General features: G+C 41.4%; 2 protein-coding genes across 3 annotated transcripts in view; one reads left to right on the forward strand and one right to left on the reverse strand.

Annotated features, from left to right (window-relative positions):
* Positions 1-13,630, reverse strand: CENPL (centromere protein L). The gene is made up of 5 exons (XM_084784255.1): positions 13,079-13,630; positions 9,806-9,979; positions 6,908-7,159; positions 3,128-3,670; positions 1-340 (listed from the first exon to the last, which is right to left on the reverse strand). The coding sequence occupies exons 2-5, from the start codon at positions 9,974-9,976 to the stop codon at positions 269-271; spliced, it is 1,038 nt and encodes a 345-aa protein (XP_084640381.1). The 5' UTR covers positions 9,977-9,979; positions 13,079-13,630; the 3' UTR covers positions 1-268.
* Positions 13,631-13,826: 196 nt separating this feature from the next.
* Positions 13,827-19,675, forward strand: part of DARS2 (aspartyl-tRNA synthetase 2, mitochondrial) — a 29,037-nt gene continuing 23,188 nt past the window's right edge. The window contains exons 1-3 of one of the 2 annotated variants that reach the window (XM_084783350.1): positions 13,827-14,481; positions 15,506-15,605; positions 19,195-19,261. In XM_084783350.1, the coding sequence (XP_084639476.1) occupies positions 14,358-14,481; positions 15,506-15,605; positions 19,195-19,261 (291 nt within the window). In that variant the 5' untranslated portion in view covers positions 13,827-14,357. The remainder of the gene's footprint in view (positions 14,482-15,505; positions 15,606-19,194; positions 19,262-19,675) is intronic. The other variant, XM_084783351.1, reaches the window with a different exon arrangement.

Genomic DNA, 19,675 nt, shown 5'->3' on the forward strand with positions numbered 1-19,675 from the left:
CCAGATTTTAGATAAGTTTATTTGACTAACTTGGATAGTTTTATATTAACAGCATTATACATGACACGACTACACTGATATGATGGGCACACAAGCACACGAACGCGGCTCACCCACTACCACTGCTGTGATGTAGATCCACCTGGACAACTCCAAAGGCACCATGAGAAAACAGGTGCAGTGTTTCTTCCACTGTCCCACTTGGTATAGCAATTCAGCAGATAATCGGAAGGGTTTATAATGCATCATTTATAGTCCATACAGGAATTCACTCAATTTGAAAAATTGCCAGTTCTGTCATATATGCCAGCACACCGGTAAGGTATTTATGACACAGAATCTGTAAAAGAAAAAAAAAGATTATAGGTTTAAAATTAATGCAGTAAGTATTATGATGATGACAGCATTTTGATATTTGTGGGTTTTGTCATGGTTTTTGTTGATTTTACTTATTTTTAATTATGTAGTTGTGTGTATAAGTATATGCACATGAATGCAAGTGCCCAAAGAAGCCAGAGGCATCTGATCTCTTGAAGACAGAGTTACAGGAAGTTGTGAACTGCCTGATGTGGGTCCTGGGAACCTAGCTCAGATTCCCTGCAAGAACAATACAGTCTTCAAACAGCTGAGCCTGCTTTTAAAAGGCCAGAGAGGGTGCTGGATCCTCTGGAAGTGAGGTTGCAGGCACTTGTGACCTGCCCAATATGGGTACTAGGAACCAGACTCTCAAATAAGTGCTCTCAGTCACTAAGCCATCTCTCTCGTCCTTGTTTTAGTTTTTTGAGACAGGGTCTCAACTAGCCCATGGTGGCTTTGAACTCCCTATGTTGCCAAGGACTACTGATTCTCCTGCCTCTACCTCCCAGGTGCTAGTGTTATAAGCATGTTCCTTTTATTTTCAATGCTTAGCTCTTCTCATGAAAATTATGTTCCAGCCAATTATTTCATTTTAACGTCCAGTTTGAAAATGTGAGTTATACAGTACTCATGGTACCTAAGATATCAAAGTCCAAATATTGTCTCCTTTTCTTTTTATTAAAAAGTATTTATTTTGTGTCTTTATGTATGTGCATGCCACAGCACATGTAGAGAAAGAAGTCAAAGGAAAACTTTCAGGAGCCAGTTATTTCTCCTTCCACCGTGTGGGACCCAGGGATCAAATTCAGGTCATCCTGCTTGGCAGCAAGGACTCTTGCCCACTGAGCCAACACTAGCTCCTTACATCCTTTCTTCCTAAGCTACCCTGAATGTGTCACTTAAATTTATTCTGGCCTTGATTTCCTTGCTTTAAAATAAACATGGAGTAAAAATAGTGTTGTTCTAAAAAAAAATCAGAATTAATATCTACTAGGCACAAAAAAGCAAATATAGAATACTTTCATTTGTGAAAGCTAAAAACCATTGATCTCGGTGAGTAATGGTGCACATCTGTTATCTCACTACTTGGGAGGGGAAGCAGGAGGATTGGGAATTCAACATCACCATCAGCTACATAATGAGTTCAAGGCTAGCCTGAGCTACATGAGACCCTTCCTTAAAACAAAACAAATCTCACAGAAGAAAAGAGTGGTCACAGACAGCTAAAGAGAGATAGAAAGGGGATACATATTGGATAACAAAATACAACCAGATAGGAGAAATTAGTTCTGTTTTTATAGCACAGTTGGGACTACAATTTATTATCTATTTCAAAGTAACTAGACGATCTGAAGATTCCAATACAAAGAAAAGATAGATTAGTTACTGTAATCCAGCCCTTCCTGAGCCATAGTATGCCCTAAGAATGCATAAATAGGACAGAAAGAGTGTAGCTCAGTGGCCAAGTGTTTGCCTATGTGTTTTGTTGATGAATTCCCACCACACTTAAGAAAAGGACAAATACACAGAAAAATTTTAAAGTAGGAAAAAAAGTAGAATTAAATCCTTAATTTTTAAGAGGTTTTGTGTTTGTTTGTGTGTGTGTGTGTGTTTTGTTTGTTTGTTTTTAAGAGCTAAGGACTGAACCCGTGGCCTTGCGAGCACTCTACCACTGAGCTAAATCCCCAACCCCAATTTTAAAAGTCTTAACAAAGGCAAAATAATAAGAAACATTTACTGAATTGTATAGGGATTCATATTTAAGCTTTTTTTATTTTTTTGTTCTTTGGTTTTTTTGTTTTGGTTTGGTTTGGTTTTTGTTTGTTTGTTTTGTTTTGTTTTGTTTTGTTGAGACAGGATTTCTCTGTGTAGCCTTGGCTGTCCTGGATTCATTTTGTATACCAGGCTGGCCTCGAACTCACAGAGGCCTGCCTCTGCCTCCCCGAGTGTTAAATATATCTTAAAGGGACTAGATAGATGGCTTAGTGGGTAAGAGCACTGACTCCTCCTTCAGAGGACCCAGGTTCAATTCTCAGCCCCATATGACAGCTCACAACCAAACTCCAGTGTCAGTGGATCTAAAGGTTCCCTCTTCTGGCTTCCAGGAGCTCCAGGTGCAGCACACACATACATACAGACAAAACACCCATATACATAATAAAAATTTAAAAACAAATGTCTTAGAAGCCAAATATTTGCTTCTTTAGAGAACATAAAAACCATGTCTTCCTTCCTAATGGCAATCAATAGAAAAGCCTAGAAGGCAAAGATGACATTTATTCTGTCGCTGGCTATAATTTTATCCCACACATAAAAATGCTATTATTTTAATAACTATCTCAAAATGTGGCAATTTTGAAGTTTTCAGTTGTTAGAGTGTAGTTCATATTACTCAGCTCTACAGAGCACAGTGCCCTTCCACTCTAAGACTGGCTCTAGGTGGTCAGACATTAGTGGGTCATTTATTATTTACTTATTTATTTTTACTTTTTCAAAACAGGGTTTCTCTGTGTAGCCTTGACTGTCCTGGACTCGCTTTGTAGACCAGGCTGCCCTAGAACTCACAGCGATCTACCTGCCTCTGCCTCCCCTGAGTGCTAGGATTAAAGGCATGTACCACCATGCCCAATTGGGTCACTTATAAAGCATACACTAAGTCACTGTTGTCTTGAACTACTATACATTCAACTATGTTTCTCCATGTAAAAATATAGTCACCTCACATTTGGGAAACATGACCAAAAAATTAGTTAGATGTGTTCAAACTAACCTTTATTTTCCCATCAGTATGTGCTGAAGCTACAGATGTTGAGACACGAACCAATCTTGTGGCTGATAAGTGAATTTTGAAATGCCTATGGAAATGTGAATAAAGGCAGTCCATAAATAAGTCAACTTCATCCTGGGTAACCTCCCCAGGTGTTTTGTGGACACTGTCCCATAAAGCTTTTGCGTCCTCTGGGTGTATTGCATAAGAAATATCCAGGCTTTGAGGGCTGCAGGGCACAGACCAAAAAAACTCAGTAGTAGCCGTGTAACAGTCCATTTTGCATGCAGTCCACATAGCAGCCATCCAGGAAAGGTTAAATGCACTGATTGCTAATGGGCTGAAGCAACAGTCAAAGGTTTTCTGAAACCAGCTTCCAACTAAGGATGTATTGGACTCTGCTCCGTTCGCAAGGAATAAGGGTAGACAGGTGAAGTCTTCTGAGACAGTCTCCAGGAGACTCTCTCCAAACACACAGCAGAACCAACCAGTCCACAACACTTTGCCTTCTCTGTGTTCACGGGATGACTGAGATTTTGAGAGAATCTACAAGGGAAACCAAAACAAGTTCATTAAGTTTAAAAGACCATTTACTCCTAAATTTTATCTTCTCAAAATTAGTGAGTATATTAAAAGGCCAAGTATGGTTGGCACATGCTCATAATCCCAGGCTGAATCAGGAAGACACCTTTGGCTACATAGCACGTTTGAGGCTAATGTGGTCTATGAGATACTGCCTGAATGAATGAATGAATGAATGAATGAATGAATGTGCAATAATGGCATAACTGCTGTGGGAGTAACCAATAACTTTGTTACTACACTTGAGGCCTACTGCACAGGAAGGAATTCATGTCTGGAACTGTAAACCTAGGCTCTATACTGCCGTCTTATTGCTAAGTGGGCATAATGTCCCTTTCAAATTGCCTTCTTAAAATACTATGTTGTGTTCATTGATGAATACTGCTGTCAGCTTCGGTCAGAGAAGTTTCTTTTTGCTGTGGTCCACAGTTACTACAGGAGCCGAGAGGTAAGTAGTAGTTAAACAGCTTAGGGACTAGCATGGAGACAGGAAGAGGTGGAGTGCTGTGGGTGCTCTCCTCTTCCGTATGTTACACACACTTCCCGCCCACGCTCTCCCTCTCCATTATGGGCATGTAGGACAAATAAAATCTAATCTCTCTTCTATGTAGGAAAAGCCCTTCAGATACCTGCTGGTCCACAACACATACACTGTCAAGGTCAACATCTCCAGTGTCTTCAAGTCATTCCTCCTAGGACATACACTCACAGTTTCTCTTCTCTGAACTTCTCATGCATGGAGCCATCCAAAAATGAACATACTTAGTTCAGAAAAGTTTAATGACAAGGGCCTAAGAGTCTAACTCAGTGGCAAAGTACATAGTATATACAAGGCTCTAGGTTAGAAAAAAGTCTGGTTAGATCATCCTTGAATAGAGTGTACTATTAATATAATCTCAGATTACAGACCGCTGATTTTTAGTTGACAGCTTTGTATTAAAAATCCCCAGGGCTGAGCCGGGCATGGTGTTGCACGCCTTTAATCCCAGCACTCAGGAGGCAGAGGCAGGCAGATCGCTGTGAGTTCAAGGACAGCCTGGTCTACAAAGCAAGTCCAAGACAGCCAAGTCTACACAGAGAAACCCTAACTCAGAAAAAAAAAATCCCCAGGGCTGAAGAGCTGGCTCGGCAGTGAAGAGACCTTGTTGCTCTTGCAGAGGACCTGGGTTCCACTCCTAGCCCCCGTATGGTGGTTCACAGCCACCTGTAACTCCAGTTCCAGGTGATCGGATGCCCTCTTCTGACCTCCAAGGGCACCAAGCACACAGGTGGTCAGACATACAAACAGGCAAGACACACATAAAATAAAAGGAATAAATCTAATTAAAAAGAATCTAAAAGGCCCAATACATTCATCTTTGATATTATATGTAAAATGAAAATCTCCTCTCAATCTAAATTAAGGCAGTAAACCTTAACCCTAAAATTTAAGGGCCTTTTAATTTGTCCCATTGGGCTAATCTATTCAAGATGGCTTAAATTTTTAATTATATTCTCATGACTAACCCCTCAAATTTCCCATTGTGAATTAAATATCAAACACAGCTTCAAAACACAATAGTTTTTGTTAAAGTACTGACCAAGGCAACATTTAAATCATTGCCCCATAATATTTCTTAATAAAGGATCATTTAACAGTCTCCTTATTTAAGAGATGATGAGGGATCCAAACATCTCTAAGACCAAATATACTCTATGTATCACACTGTCGTGACCTACGAGTCTGTAAGGTTATCAAGAAATAAAATTTTGAAACCCATTGCTTTCTAAAGTGGCTGCTGAAAGTTTATGTTCCCACCTGAGAGTACCACATGGAATGATATAATCAACAGATTTTACTATTGTTCTGCTTCTAGGAACTAAACCTTAAAAACTCCACTGAATTATCATGTTAATTTTTAGTCACCTTAACACAGCCACAGTCATCTGGGAAGAGGGAACATCAACTGACAACTTTCCACACCAGCCTGGCCTCGCATTTCCTGATTACTGATTGATGTGGGCAGTGCCACCCTGTGCAGGTAGCGAGGATTGTGTAAGAAGGCAAACTGAGCGAGCCACAGGGAGGATGCTGATAAGCAGTGCTCCCTCTTGTCTCTGTTGAGCGCCCGCCTGGGGTTCCTTCAAGGACTATGACATGGAGATGTAAGCCAATTTATAAACTCTTTCTTCCCCAAGTTGCTTTTGGTCAGTGTTTTATCACAATAAAAAATAAACTGTAACATGTAGCTGTACCTACAAAAATGTAGAATTCCTAATTGTGAGTATTATCCACAACACTGATTAGCCAAAATGCCAGAATGCAAAGTGTGGACAGTAAGATCCCTATTTTAAGACTGTAACTGATTCAGATAAACAAATCCATGTATGTCAAAAATGTTAAATTTCAGTTAAAAATATTATTGTATGTATCTGAGTACACGGTTGGGGGGCATGTGTGCCAGAGTGGAGTGTGAGGACCAAACCACCTTTATGGAATAGTTTCTTTCCTTCCAACTTTGGCTCCAGGTATCAAATTCAAACCACCAGGGCTTGACCTGCCCAGTCATCCTGCCAGCACAAGTTTCTTAAAGTTTCTTTATACTTCTGTGTGTTTTCTAATATCAGTATATTACATTCACAAAAAAATTTCCTATACATGTAGGAAACAAAATTTAAGTTGACTCTATCTAATTATTATAATATAAAATAAGAGCCAGGCATTCATGGCGCATACTTTTTAATCCCAGCACTTGGGAGGCAAAGGCAGTCGGAGCTCTGTGAGTTCGAGGCCAGCCTGGTCTACAGAGTAAGGTCCAGGGCAGCCAGGGCTACACACAGAGAACCCTGTCTTGACAAAAACCAATTAAATAAGTAAATAGGTAAGTAATTAAGTAATAAAGTAAGATTTTTTAAAAAACAAACTTTGGTCCTGTAAGATGTGCCTAACAGCAGGAGTTTGAGCCCCAGGATCCCACATTAGAGAGAACCAATTCCAGTAGGTTCTCTAAGTGCACTGTGGCACACAGCCACACATACACACTCACACACATATAAATAAATAAATAAATATATAAATATATAAATGTAGTAAAAATGTTTTTAAATGAAAAACAAACAAAAACAAAAGAACAAGCAGTAAGAAATACTGTAGTCTCTACTGCACACCAAGCACGCAGACCTTAACCCGCACTAAGCACATGCCGCGCGATCACGCTGTACCTGGACAAGCAAGGCTTCGGCGTCTCTTTGTGTTCCTTTCACTCCAAGCAGAGTGGAGAAACTCACTTTAATGTTGAAGTCTTCCCCCACTTCCACAGCAAGTCCTTTTTGTTTTTCAGCAGCAATAAATGCACTCAAAAGTCTAGAATATTCTCTAAGATTAGCATAGGAGAATTTATACAGGGGAGTTAGACTATATACCGTCCACTGTTTGTGCAGGAGAAATGCAACTTTCTGAGGATCAACATCTTCCTAAAACAAAAAAATTAAGACACAGGTTTGAAAAAACAAAAATATGGGTAGGAATTTAATTATAGCAGCTGAGCACAGCAGCACACGCCTGTAATTCCAGCACTCAGGTAGGCAGTGGCAGGCAGATTGTTTTGAGTTTGAGGCCAGCCTGGACTACAAGGCGTGTCCAGGACAACCAAGGCTACACAGAGAAACCCTGTCTCAAAATAATAATAATAATAATATTTTTTAATTTAAAAAGGAATTTAATCATGGCAATTTATACATTCAACATAAATCTACTTCTTGGTACATGATCTTGGGTTCCAAAGATTTATCTCAAATGGAGTTTGCAGGACTTTACAGGTCATTAAATGGTCCTCTGCCTTTGCCCTCCCTCCTGAGTGGAAGGAAGCTCTTCCTCTGAATGCTCACACAAGACAGCTCCCAATTGTATTCAATTCTGTCATCAGTTCTTATCTCAGAGGCCACTCTGAAGTAAATGTATCACTCCAAGTCTGTCACTGTCTCCTAACCATTTTATTTTTCTTCATGGCACTTACTATGATCCGAATATATATGTATTATTTGTCTTGTCTTCCTTTCCAATCAGAGTATAAGGTTACTGAGGACAGGGTTTTGTCTATTTCATTTCCTCTAGCTGCTGGATCATAACAGTGGCATTTCACAGGATTTTAATAAACAGTTCATAGATAAATATTTATGTTCTATTTTATATATCTTTTTTGGGGGGGGGTTTGGTTTTTTTTTTTGGTTTTTTGAGACAGGGTGTCTCTGTGTAGCCTTGGCTGTCCTGGACTCACTTTGTAGACCAGGCTGGCCTCGAACTCACAGCGATCCGCCCGCCTCTGCCTCCCGAGTGCTGGGATTAAAGGTGTGCGCCACCACGCCCAGCTTATTTTATATATCTTGAAAACAGTGGTGCTGTCATTTAACGGCAGGGGGCTTGGTAAATGTGGCCAGCCCTGGACTTGCACTACCCACACAAAAGTATTTCTGAAGGATCTAGTTTGATTAGCCTTAAGTAATTTAAAAAATTATTTGACAGTAAGTCCACTTTATGCAACACAGCCTAATTTAGTATAATAAATAAAAGGATACTTAGAAATATGTTTGTCTGTGCTCTAGTAGAGTCACAAGTGCCACCAAAAACAACAACAACAACAACAACTACAAACCCACTTTGGTAGAAACATAAGCCAGTGCACACTACAAAGGCAGTGTGGAACTTCTTGAGCTAGACCACTCTTGGCATATATCCACAGGAGTAATATCCTATAAAGATACATGCTCAATTCATGTGCATATTAAATAAAGAAAATGTGTTAAACTGAGCATGTCTTTAATCCCAGTACTGGAGACAGAGGCTGGCAGATCTCTGTGAGTTTGAGGCTGGCCTGGTCTACAAAGTAAGTTCCCAGCCATACATTTTCTTATTAAATATACAGGAAAATTATAAAAATAAGAAGCACTAAACTAGACATTTCTATCTTTATATAAAATATCTCGGAGGGGTTGGAGAAAAGATAGAGGAGCTGGCTTTGGTTCTCAGCATCCGCATGATGGTTCACTATGATGTCACTCGAAGTCTAGAGACTCCAGTGCCCTCTTCTGACCACCTCAGGCACACATGTGGTACATATACATACAAGCAGGCAAAACACTATACACTTGGAGGTCATGTAGGTGCACACACGTAATCTCAGCTCTCAGGAGAAAGAATGAATAAATAAATAAATAAAGTCGCTTAGTCTGGGAAGGTAGTTCAGGGTTAGACCTAAGCTTAACTTATGCAAGGCCCTACACTAAAAACCCAGTAGCTTCCAGGCTAGGAACTATTATTTTCAGTACTGGCACTAGCAATTCTTCAAAAACCATCATAAGAAGCAAACTTATCTCCTATCCCAAAAGACACTAGACACACACCACAGACAAGAGGAGAAGGCTACCCTGAAGGAAACCAAAGAATACAACAGAACCTATACAATCTGCTAGACAAGAATATACATTCCAATTATTGAGAAACATCATACAAATAAGAAAATGAGGAATATTCCAGTCAATCAGAGAAAAATATGAGTCTATATTCTTCGAAAATGCCAACGTCGCCAGGTATGGTGGTGCACACCTGTAATGCCAGCACTTGGGAGGCAGAGGCAGGCAAATCTCTGTGAGTTTGAGGACAGCCTGATCTACAAAGTGAGTCTAGGACAGCCAAGGCTACACAGAGAAACCCTGTCTTGAACCACCAACACCCCCAAAAAGTAAAATGAAAATAATAAGATGCCAATGTCATAAAAGAAAAACATTGAAGAATTACTTACATAGCTGTTCCTCATTTATCTATTAGCTGACAGGTTAAGATACTAAAGGTATTATAGTTATGTAAGTTGGGTTTTTTGGTTTGGTTTTTGGGTGTTTTGTTTTGGTTTTGGTTTTGGTTTTCCAAGACAGGTTTTCTCTTGTAGTCCTGGCTGTCCTGGACTCATTCGTGTAGGCCACGCTGGCCTCCGACTCAGAGATCCATCTGCCTCTGCCTCCCTGAGTGCTGGGATTACAGGCGTGTGCCACTGCACCCAGCTAGGTGATGTATTCTAGTTCATAGATTTTCTATGACTGACTATCTCACGGGGACACAAACCATACCTGCAACTGTGAACACTGGGGAATTTTCCTTTGAGATGGACTTGGAAAGTATGAACTGTGCCTCCTGACGAATTCCAGTCGTTTCTGCAGAGGGGTGGCACCTACAGAGTAATCTTTAAGATTTGTGGTCCTTTGTCTAGAAGTCGATCCTCGTGAGTCATAGCGATCCATGGTCTGCATTAAAAAAAAAGGTAACTTGAATTCTAATCACACAAAAGTTGATTCATGCATATTGCTCTACAGATACTTCTTACTCTTTCCATTCCACTACACCTTTTCCACAACATCCTTTTGTTTCCCGTCTTAGCCAATGTTCTGTTGCTATGAAGGGAAATACCAAAGCAAGCCAGCTTATAGTATGAGCTCTAGAAGAAGTCAAATAATGTTATATCTATGCTGCAAAGGAGAGTTGTAAGACCACCATGAATGATGGGCAGGCATAACAAGGCCTTCGCCATGACCCTGAAGAGCAGTCTCTAATCTGGCTTACCAGTTTTAAAAAGTTAGGAAAGGCATGAGGCGAGTTTATAGGAGCACATGGAAAGACAACATTTATGACACCTGGCATGGTGGGTGGACAGCTCTCTTCCAGGATCCCTGGAGGTTGGAAGGGAATCAAGGGAACCAAGGCCAGTCCTAGGAGGAAAGGCGGCCATATCACAGTTTGTCGCCCTTTCCTGAAGGAGGCTGCATAGCAACAGCAACAGAATGACCTTTTCCTAACTGGCTCTAGATCACCAGCCAATTAGAAAACCATGCTCCCAGACTAGAGTACTGCATACCCCTGCTGGCTGTGCACTTAACACTCCTGGTTGCCAGAAAGATGTGCAATTTCTAGCCAGAAAACTGGAGAGCATCTTTACAGACCCAGCCCCACACCACCAACACCCTCTACCAGAACTTGCCCTGTGGAGGAAACGCCTCAACTGCCGCCTTCCAACCCTGTGTAAGGGATTTCCTTCCCTACCAAGCCTCCTTCAGCCAGAAAAGGAACAAAACTGAGCTGAATGTGTATAAAGTAAAGAGAATGCAACTTTACTGGATGTGTTGATGGACAGTAAGCCTTCAACAAATATTTTCCTTTTGTCTGGAGGTGTTTTGTTCAGAGACAGTCTCACTGTGTCAACCCCAGGTTGGCCTCGAACTCAGCAACTTTCTTGCTTCAGTCTCCCTAGTGCAGGCACACATCTGGTACTACTGTTTTGTTCACTCTTCAAATGACCCCATTATGTAAACTATGTTGCCGGATGACTTCCCAAGACTCACTCTCTCAGCAGCTTTCTAGTACCCACAGAACTACATCTTTTGCCAAATCCTTTCCTACTCAGTTCATAACACATAACTCAATTGTTTCTCTTGTAGTTAGTCCAAGAAGAAAGGGCCTCTGAGTTAATCACTGCAAGATTGCCAAAAAAGTCAATCCGCTACCCCATACCAACGCTCACCTGAACGTTAACTTCAGCTGTTGGGAACAAGCAAAAAAATTTATTGCCTCCGAGTCTTCATTTTGATCATAAGGTGAAACTGGATTTAAAAATGTTTAAATTTATAAGGCTATAGGACATTTTAAAGTTTATATGTATTTTATTATAATGTCTTTATTAATATATGATTTTGATGAATAGGTGAATTTAAAAAAACTAAAAAATTAGGGCCACAGCTAAGCAACAGAAACTAAAGAATTCTTATCATGCAGTAAGACAATGAGCTTGGACAGCTTGACAAAGAACTTGAAACAATTTTTCAACCTGTAGGTCACAACCCTTTGTGGCCTGTGGACAGTAAGATCTCTATTTTAAGACTGTAACTGATTCAGATAAACAAATCCATGTATGTCAATGGATTTGTTGACATGAGAAACTTTTTACAGGGGTAGTCTAGGATTGCCTGCAAAGTAGATGTTTATTTTATGACTGATGTCACACACACATACACAAATCATATTAAAGGGTTACAGCATTAAAAAAAAAAATGGGAATCACTGGCTTAAAACTATGTCTCCCCCTACATTAAGTCTATTCAGGCAAACAGAGGCAGATTTAAAGATAGATGTTTAACCTCACTGTTTTTACTAGTATTATTAATATATAGCTATTTTTTAATAAACTGAGTCATACAAAGAACTGTTATGTTCTATAATAGTATACCATATAAGGATCAAGAAAGTTCCCAATCTGAAAATTTAAAAGTCTTATCTTGATACTTTAGTTCAGAATTGTCATTTTATTATAAACTGTTCAGGATAAAAAAAAGTACAAATTAATAATCAGTCACCTTACATATGATTGAAATCTTTAAGATTTCGGAAATATATTTGCAGAGGGAACAGGACAAGATGAATAGTCAAAATTGATCCCCATGGCAACCCCTCTCATCACCATCCTGATTGGGTCCTTAGTCCTATTCCTCCTAGTTATGCTTTATGCCCCCAGCATGATAAATTTCATTTCACTTTTTTTTCCAAGACCGCAATAATGCTATCAAATTTTTGGTCCTGAGGGCACAACAGACAGAAAGCATAACATCAAAGATTTGATTAAGGTACAAAGACAAGGGGACAATGTTGGGAACAAGCAAAAGAAACTTATTCTAAGCACTACCATTTGGTTTTCAGACTTCATTTAATCTTAGGGAGAAAACTGAGTTCAAGGTCCCAGGCCCTAAGGCAGCTGAGGACTTATAGCTGAACAGCTCTGCTGTAAGGAGACAGTTGTCAGAGTCCAGACATCTCAGGGGCAGCTTGTAAGGAGAAAGTTTGTCAGAGTCCAGCCATATCAGGGAAAACTTGTAAGAAAACAGTTGTCTGAGTCCACACATCCCAAAGACAACTTCTCCATCTTACTGGCAGGGTCAAACTAAGTTGACGTTGCCAGGCTCAGGAACCCACTCCTAGCCTGATTGATGGGAAGTCCCTTGATCAACCCCTTATGTCAAAATATGATTGGACAATGCTACAGCCCAACCCGCCCCCCCCCACTCGCTTTATGGTTTCATGCTTTAAATATGCTGAACAACGTCCTTCAGGGTCCCAGTTCAGTTCCAGGATCTGTTCTGCAGCTCTGATCGATCAGTAAAGAAGCGAGTAGCAGTTTTGATTACAATACATTTTTGTCATCTGCATTGACCTGGTGTTTACGTCATGCTGGATTTAAGTGTACCCCACAACACAGTACGTACCCACCTAAATACACAAAAGCATTCCAAAGACAACAGCCACACAACAGAGCTCAACCCAGTACGTAGCCAGTACAGGACCCTAACAAACCCTCTTACCAAAAATATGTCGTAATGACGCTGTCACCCATTCCGGATTCACGAATCATTCTTTAAGTCTGGCTCCAAGACTACGACGAGGCAAAAGGTTTTTTTGAGAAGGAGAGGGAGGGAGGGAGGGAGAGAGGGAGAGAAAGAGAGAGAGAGAGAGAGAGAGAGAGAGAGAGAGAGAGAGAGAGAGAGAGAGAGAGAGAGAGAGAGAGAAAGCGGCCAAATTGGCTGCTAAGAGAGAACTGAAGCAATCCCTGGTGAGTTCAGAAGAGACGTCAGGAGCCCAGCGAGGGAACCTAGGCTCCCTCAGACAGGGGCAACGCCTGAAACTGCAGCTTGGAAGAAACAGTTCCGCTTCCCTAGCGGCACGGCTCTGCGACCTTTCACTCCGCGGGAGCTGGCGTCCCCAAAGCCCCTTCTCCGGCGCTCTCCTGTGATCAAAGGTAAACCTGAATGAAACCTCCGTCCGGGAACCCACAACATCACAGACACTACGCCTTCCACAGTTTAAAATCATTTCCCGACGTGCCCTGCGGCTGCGGAAAGCCTCTCTTGTGGCCCGCCGAATTCACGGAAATTAGCAACTGAAGCCGCCATTTTAACTGAGGGCAAGGCTTCGTGACTAATCAGTAGCCTCAAGTTTCCAGTTGCGCCGTGTTGCTCTTCCGTTTTACAACCGGCTCGAAGCTTTCTCGCCTATTTCCGCCCACAATAAACATGGCGGGAGTCGACCTATCGCTGATTGGCCGAATACCTTACGTAATGTTTGGCGCTCGCAGGGCGTCAGAGACACCGGCTTCTGAACGTGGTTTGTGTCTGGATTCGAACCTAGAAGCATTTTCGATTTGCTCCCCTTCGCCTTTCAGAAAAATTCAAGCTGGGCCGACAGGTTTGGGAGGTTTGAAACGCGAGGCTGTACATCCATATGACTCTGCGTATGGCCTAGTCACCTTCGAGAAAACGTGGCCGGTCTTTCCGCTGGGGTCGCGTTCGCGCTGCTCTTTGGGATCTTTGGTGTCTTCGGGCCGCAGTCTTGTTTAATTCAAGTTGGAACTAATGCACTGAAGGTAGCAAAAGTTTTGCCCTACCCACTCACCAAGGGCCCTAGAGACCCCGCAGATTAATTTACGTTGTAGATACTTGGATGCTCTGCGGAGGAGGGTCCGGATGCATTTGCGTGGGAACTAGAATTTAAAAGGTTCCCTGGAATTCCGGAAACCGAGTTTGAGCAGCACCACACCCGCAGCGTGGGATCCGTGATTGTCTCTCCCGATCCTGGGACTTCAACATGTATCTTGGTTCTTGGTTAAATCGTCTGTGCAGGGGTTTATCCAGACCCATCGGAAAGACCACCCAGCCAAGCTGGGGTTCTTTCTCCAGAAGTCTCACGTCGAGTTCACAAAGAATTCCAGGTGAAAGCAGCGGCGAGCTTCTTCCTGGTTTTGACAGCGTGTTTCCCCAATCTTCACTGCATTTTAATAGCAGATCATTCGTTTTCTCTATTTATTTACTTGTTTATTTAATGTGCATTGGTGTTTTGCCAGCACACATGTTCGTGTGAGAGTGTCAGATCCCTTGGAACTGGAGTTACAGTTCTAAGCTGTCGTGCGGTCCTGGGAATTGAACCTGGGTCTAGCTGCCAGTGCTCTTTAACCCCTGAACCCGTCTCTTCGGCGTCCATTCACTCTCTTGATAACTTATAATCAAGTTTTTTCCCCCTTAATTATAAAAACAAAGGTAGATAGGACAGTCTGTTTTTAGTTGGTACTATTAATAGAAAAACTAAAAGAAAGATTTTTTTCGCAACATCTTTTATTGATGTACACATGATTGTTATAAACTAGATTTGTACTAAAGCTAAATAGTAACTGCCCTATCAAACAGGTAATCCCAAGATCATATTTCACTTAGCAAAGAAAAATGTATTCTGGGTCCTTGCAAGTGCTACATCTTGTAAAAGTTTAGGTTTCTAAACACAATGCATAGTTTTATTTTGGGGCAGTTATTTCCTTGGGCTTTGCCACTTGCAGATAAACACAATAAGGAAATTGTTTGATGTAGGCCAGCAAGACGGTTTGGTGGGTTCGGGCACTTGCTGCCAAGCGAGGACCAGAGTTCATTCCCAAGACCCACATTGTACATGGAAGACAAGAACAGAATCCAACAAGTTGTCCTCCGACCTCCACAGGTGGCACCGTAGCACCTGGCTCCCCACACGTGTGGGTACACACACACAAATGTAGTTTAAAGTTTTTATTAACTTCACCCGTTGACCTGAAACAGCTAATATACCATGAATGGAGAATATTTTTAAACAGGCTACAAATATTCTTACTGCTATATTTTAAATTGTTTTTCTTTTCTGTTTTGTTGTTGTTGTTTGTTTTGTTTTGTTTGGTGTGTGTGTGTGTGTGTGTGTGTGTGTGTGTTTTAAAGAATTCAGTAGCTTCGTTGCTCGAACCAACACCTGCGGAGAATTGCGCTCTTCCCACTTGGGCCAGGAGGTCACCCTGTGTGGATGGATCCAGTACCGAAGGTAAACTGAAACAAATGGAGATTGTTTTCCCAAACAATTCCAACCTTTACTAATTTTATCCAGTCAAAGAATCGCATTTTGCCACTTCTGTAGTTTCTCAGAATCCACTGCGTGTTTTGTTTTGGAAAATTCTGATAGTGTCACTCTCAGTACCAATGTCATCTATTAAAGGGTGCAGTGATGAACCCTGGTCCACCAGAAGACTGAAATAATCTTGAGGTAGCCTTTGGTCAGCAGGCACTGGGACTAGAGCAGGCGCTGGGAGCCAGTGTGGAGCAGCAGTAGCACGGGAGGAAGGAAAAGCTCCTTAGGTTTGAAACCCATATTTTGTTGTCTATCTCTTACGTTCCAAAGCACATTAGAGCATTAACTCATATGAAAGAAGTCCAAAATGTAGGTACATATTTGTCACATAAAAGAAGTTGCCTTAGCTCTTGGAGGGTTCAGCATGCCTCAGTACAGACATTCATTAACTGTGCTGGCAAGACCCTTATCCTTACCCTGCTTGATTATACCGCTGTCAGCACTATGCTGAGTGACAGTGTAGACTCTTACAGTTTTGCCATAATGACATTTTTTTTTCCCAAGACAGGCTTTCTCTGTGTAGCCTTAGCTCGTCTGGGTTTGCTTTGTAGTCCAGGCTGGCCCTGAACTCACAGAGATCCTCCTGCCTCTGCCTCCCAGAGTGCTGAAATTACAGGCACGTTCTACTGCTTTGGCTGCCATAGTAACTTTTTCTTTTTTTTGAGACGGGGTCTCTCTGTGTAGCCTTGGCTATTCTGGATTCACTTTGTAGACCAGGCTGGCCTGGAACTCACAGCAATCCACCAGCTTCTGTCTCCCTAGTACTGGGATTAAAGGCGTGCGCCACCATGCCTGGCTCATAGTAACATTCTTAAAGCAATTTTTTTTTAACTATACTCATTCCCTTGATGTCTGCAATATCACCCTTCTAGAGTCACATGTATGTGGACAAAGGAAGACCTCTGTGCTTTCCACAAGACCTGGAGAACATACACTGGTTGTCTCTTCTCTCTTCCCTTATTTTTACTGCGTGTGTATGGGTATCTTGCCTGTATGTATGTCTGGCCATGTGCACGCCTGGTGCCCATGGACACCAGGAAAGGGGTCTCAACCCATGAAGCTAGAGTTACAGACAGTTGTGAGCTGCCATCCCGATGCTGAGAACCAAACCTGGGTCACTCTTAACCTCTGAGCCACCTCTCCAGCTCCTGTTTTTCCTTTCTCAATAAACTGCCTGAAATAAAGAAGAAAAATATATATTATCTGTTTCAACCTATGGAGAAAAAAAAATAGGCAATCAAGTGTTTCTAATTCTCTAAAATATTATCTTTGGATTTTACTATGTAAAATAAAAGTTTATAAAGTTAATAAAATTTCCTTGTGAAGACTTACGACAATAGAAAAGGCTTTATTCTCTTAAATAATAAAAGCTTGCTGTTAGAATCTATTCCATTTTCGTGATTACAGACATTATAGAAAAGGATAGGTAAATAAGAATAAAATAAGTGCTTGCTCGCATTCAGCCAAGTACAGTGTTTTGCTCTTTTTATGATAAGCTGGTTAATGTAGCTCACTGGCTTGGGCTGAAAGCTAGCAACAGAAATTCCCTGTGCTTTAGACACTTCCTCCACAGGTCTCCACGGGCTCCTGAACAGCAGTGTGAGCTCTGGAATGGGGTTTGGTGTTCTTGAAGCTTTCACATCTTAATCAAGCACCTCTCACTAAAGGAGGCATCCGTAAATGCTGTCTTCCCCTTTGCTATCCCAGGCCACCAACAGTCTTTTGGTTTTGTTGTTGTTTTGGGTTTTGTTGTTGTTTTGTTTTGAGACAAAGTTCTACAGTATAGCGGGCTGGCCAGAAACTCACTATGTAAACCAGGCTGGCCTGGACCCCACAGAAGTTCACCTGCCTCTGCCTCCTGAGTGCTGGGATTAAAGACACGTGCCTCTATATCTGGTTATCAGCAATTTAACTGTTAGTTATTGTATAGAATTAAAACCATACTCTCAAGTTGACTGAAACTGGTGTGCCCAGATTCCTTCTTGGAACATTTGCTCCCTCAGAGAAAAGACTCCATAGCCGACTGCTATCAAGAGTAGTGACCCCAGTACAGTGTACCTGCTGTTCTTTGCAGCAAAAGTCAAATCAGGCAGCCCTAACCTGTCATAATTTGTATAATATTGCATGCACACAGGGTATAGTTAAAGCTGATTCCAGACCATGTATTATAACCAAAATCCCAAGATTTATTTGAGTTTAGCACATTGAGTCCCTGTAAGATGTTGGACCAAAGTAAGAAGAAAGACATCAGAAAGAAATAAAACACTTCTGCAGAACCCATCAATTCCCATGACTGTTTCATAGCCTAGACAACAAAATCCATAGTCCCTGTTTCCTCATATGGGAATCTGTTCTCAGGGGAGCGGGATGATCAAGACCCATTTGCAGGGGCTGAAGAGATGGCTCAGGAGTTAAGGATGAGTTCTGCTCTTGCAGAGGACACAGCATCCACATTAGGCTCCCGGCTGCCTGAAACGCCAGCTCTGGGGAGAGCTCACGCCACTGGCCTTCCAGAAAGTCTGCACTCACATGCACATGTCCACACACAGAACCATAATTGAGATTAGAATGAATCTTTAAAAATCAATAGTTTTCAGGCTTTTCTTTCTTATGATTCCATCTTCTGGTTTAATAGAAACAATCGCTGCTTTCTCAACCCATGACTGATGGTGCCAAAAGAGCCTGGTACCAGGTCTGAGAGTCTCCTTGAAGAATTTTTCAACAAACAAGTGATTGCATGCATGCCTGACACTTCAAAAAAGATGCTCACAGCAGCCACATTCGAAAACTTTAAATCTAGCTAGGAATGGTAGTACACGCCTTTAATCCCAGCACTGGAGTGGCTGAGGCAAACAGATCTCTGTGAGTGAGGCCTGGACTCCAGGCCAGCCACAGCTACACAGCGAGACCTTGTCTCAAAAAAAAAAAAAAAAAAAAAAAAAAGATTTAAATCTACTTTGTCATTAATAAACCACATATAGCAAATTAGTAGCTATATGAGTAATTAAAAGAAATTCAAGTTGAAAAAAACAGTTTGGCTAAGTATGGGATTGTGTACCCATAATCTCAGCTACTTAAGAAACTGAGCAGTGGTCTGGAGAGATGGCTCAGCGATTAAGAGCACTGGCTGCTCTTCCAGAGGTCCTGAGTTCAATTCCGTGTAACCACATGGTGCCTCATAACCATTTATAATGAGAACTGGTGCCCTCTTCTGGTGTGCAGGCATATATAAAGGCAGAACATACATATATGTAATAAATCTTTTTTTAAAAAACAAAAAACAAAGATGAGCAAGAAGATGTCAAGTTCATGGACAACCTGAGCAACAAAGCCAGACTGTCTCAAGGGGGGGAGGGAGCATAAAATAATTTCATGAATATAGCTTATGGAAATAATCATAAAAATGGGGAAATTCAGTGGATTTTGTTTTTATTACAGGTTTTGTCTTTAAATTTTTAGCTGAGAGAGTTTATCATAAAATATTCTTCCTTTTTCCATTATCCAGGCAAAACACCTTCTTAGTCCTAAGAGATTGCCACGGTCTTGTTCAAATTATCATTCCCCAGGATGAGGTAATTCAAGGTTTCCTACCGTTATCTAAAAGCTTCTGTGATAAGATGTAGTCTAAGCTAAGTAGTTTGATCAGTGTGTTCGAAGTTTTAAATGCAGGAGTTAATTGTTAATAAAAACTGAAAACTGCCGGGCGTGGTGGCGCACGCCTGTAATCCCAGCACTTGGGAGGCAGAGGCAGGCTGATCGCTGTGAGTTCGAGGCCAGCCTGGTCTACAAAGTGAGTCCAGGACAGCCAAGGCTAACACAGAGAGACCTTGTCTCAAAAAACCAAAAAAAAACAAAAACAAAAACTGAAAACTACTACATACAACGTTAAGACATGATAAGCTGAGGAACTAGAGAGGTGGATCATCTGCTAAAAGTGCTTGCTGCTCTTGTTGAAGTCCCAGCCCTCACATGGCAGGTCAGAGCCA

The sequence above is a fragment of the Acomys minous genome, assembly GCF_964271855.1.
Source record: "Acomys minous genome assembly, chromosome: 1".
NCBI lineage: Eukaryota > Metazoa > Chordata > Mammalia > Rodentia > Muridae > Acomys > Acomys minous.

Bases quoted from the DNA above. Each gene is read 5' to 3' on its own strand.
- CENPL (XM_084784255.1), bottom strand. From the start codon at position 9,976: ATGGATCGCTATGACTCACGAGGATCGACTTCTAGACAAAGGACCACA. The intron at 3,671-6,907 runs GTACAGCGTGAT...TTTCCCTTGTAG, and splicing joins CCGAAGCCTTGCTTGTCCAG to ATTCTCTCAAAATCTCAGTC. The intron at 341-3,127 runs GTTAGTTTGAAC...TTTCTTTTACAG, and splicing joins ATACTGATGGGAAAATAAAG to ATTCTGTGTCATAAATACCT.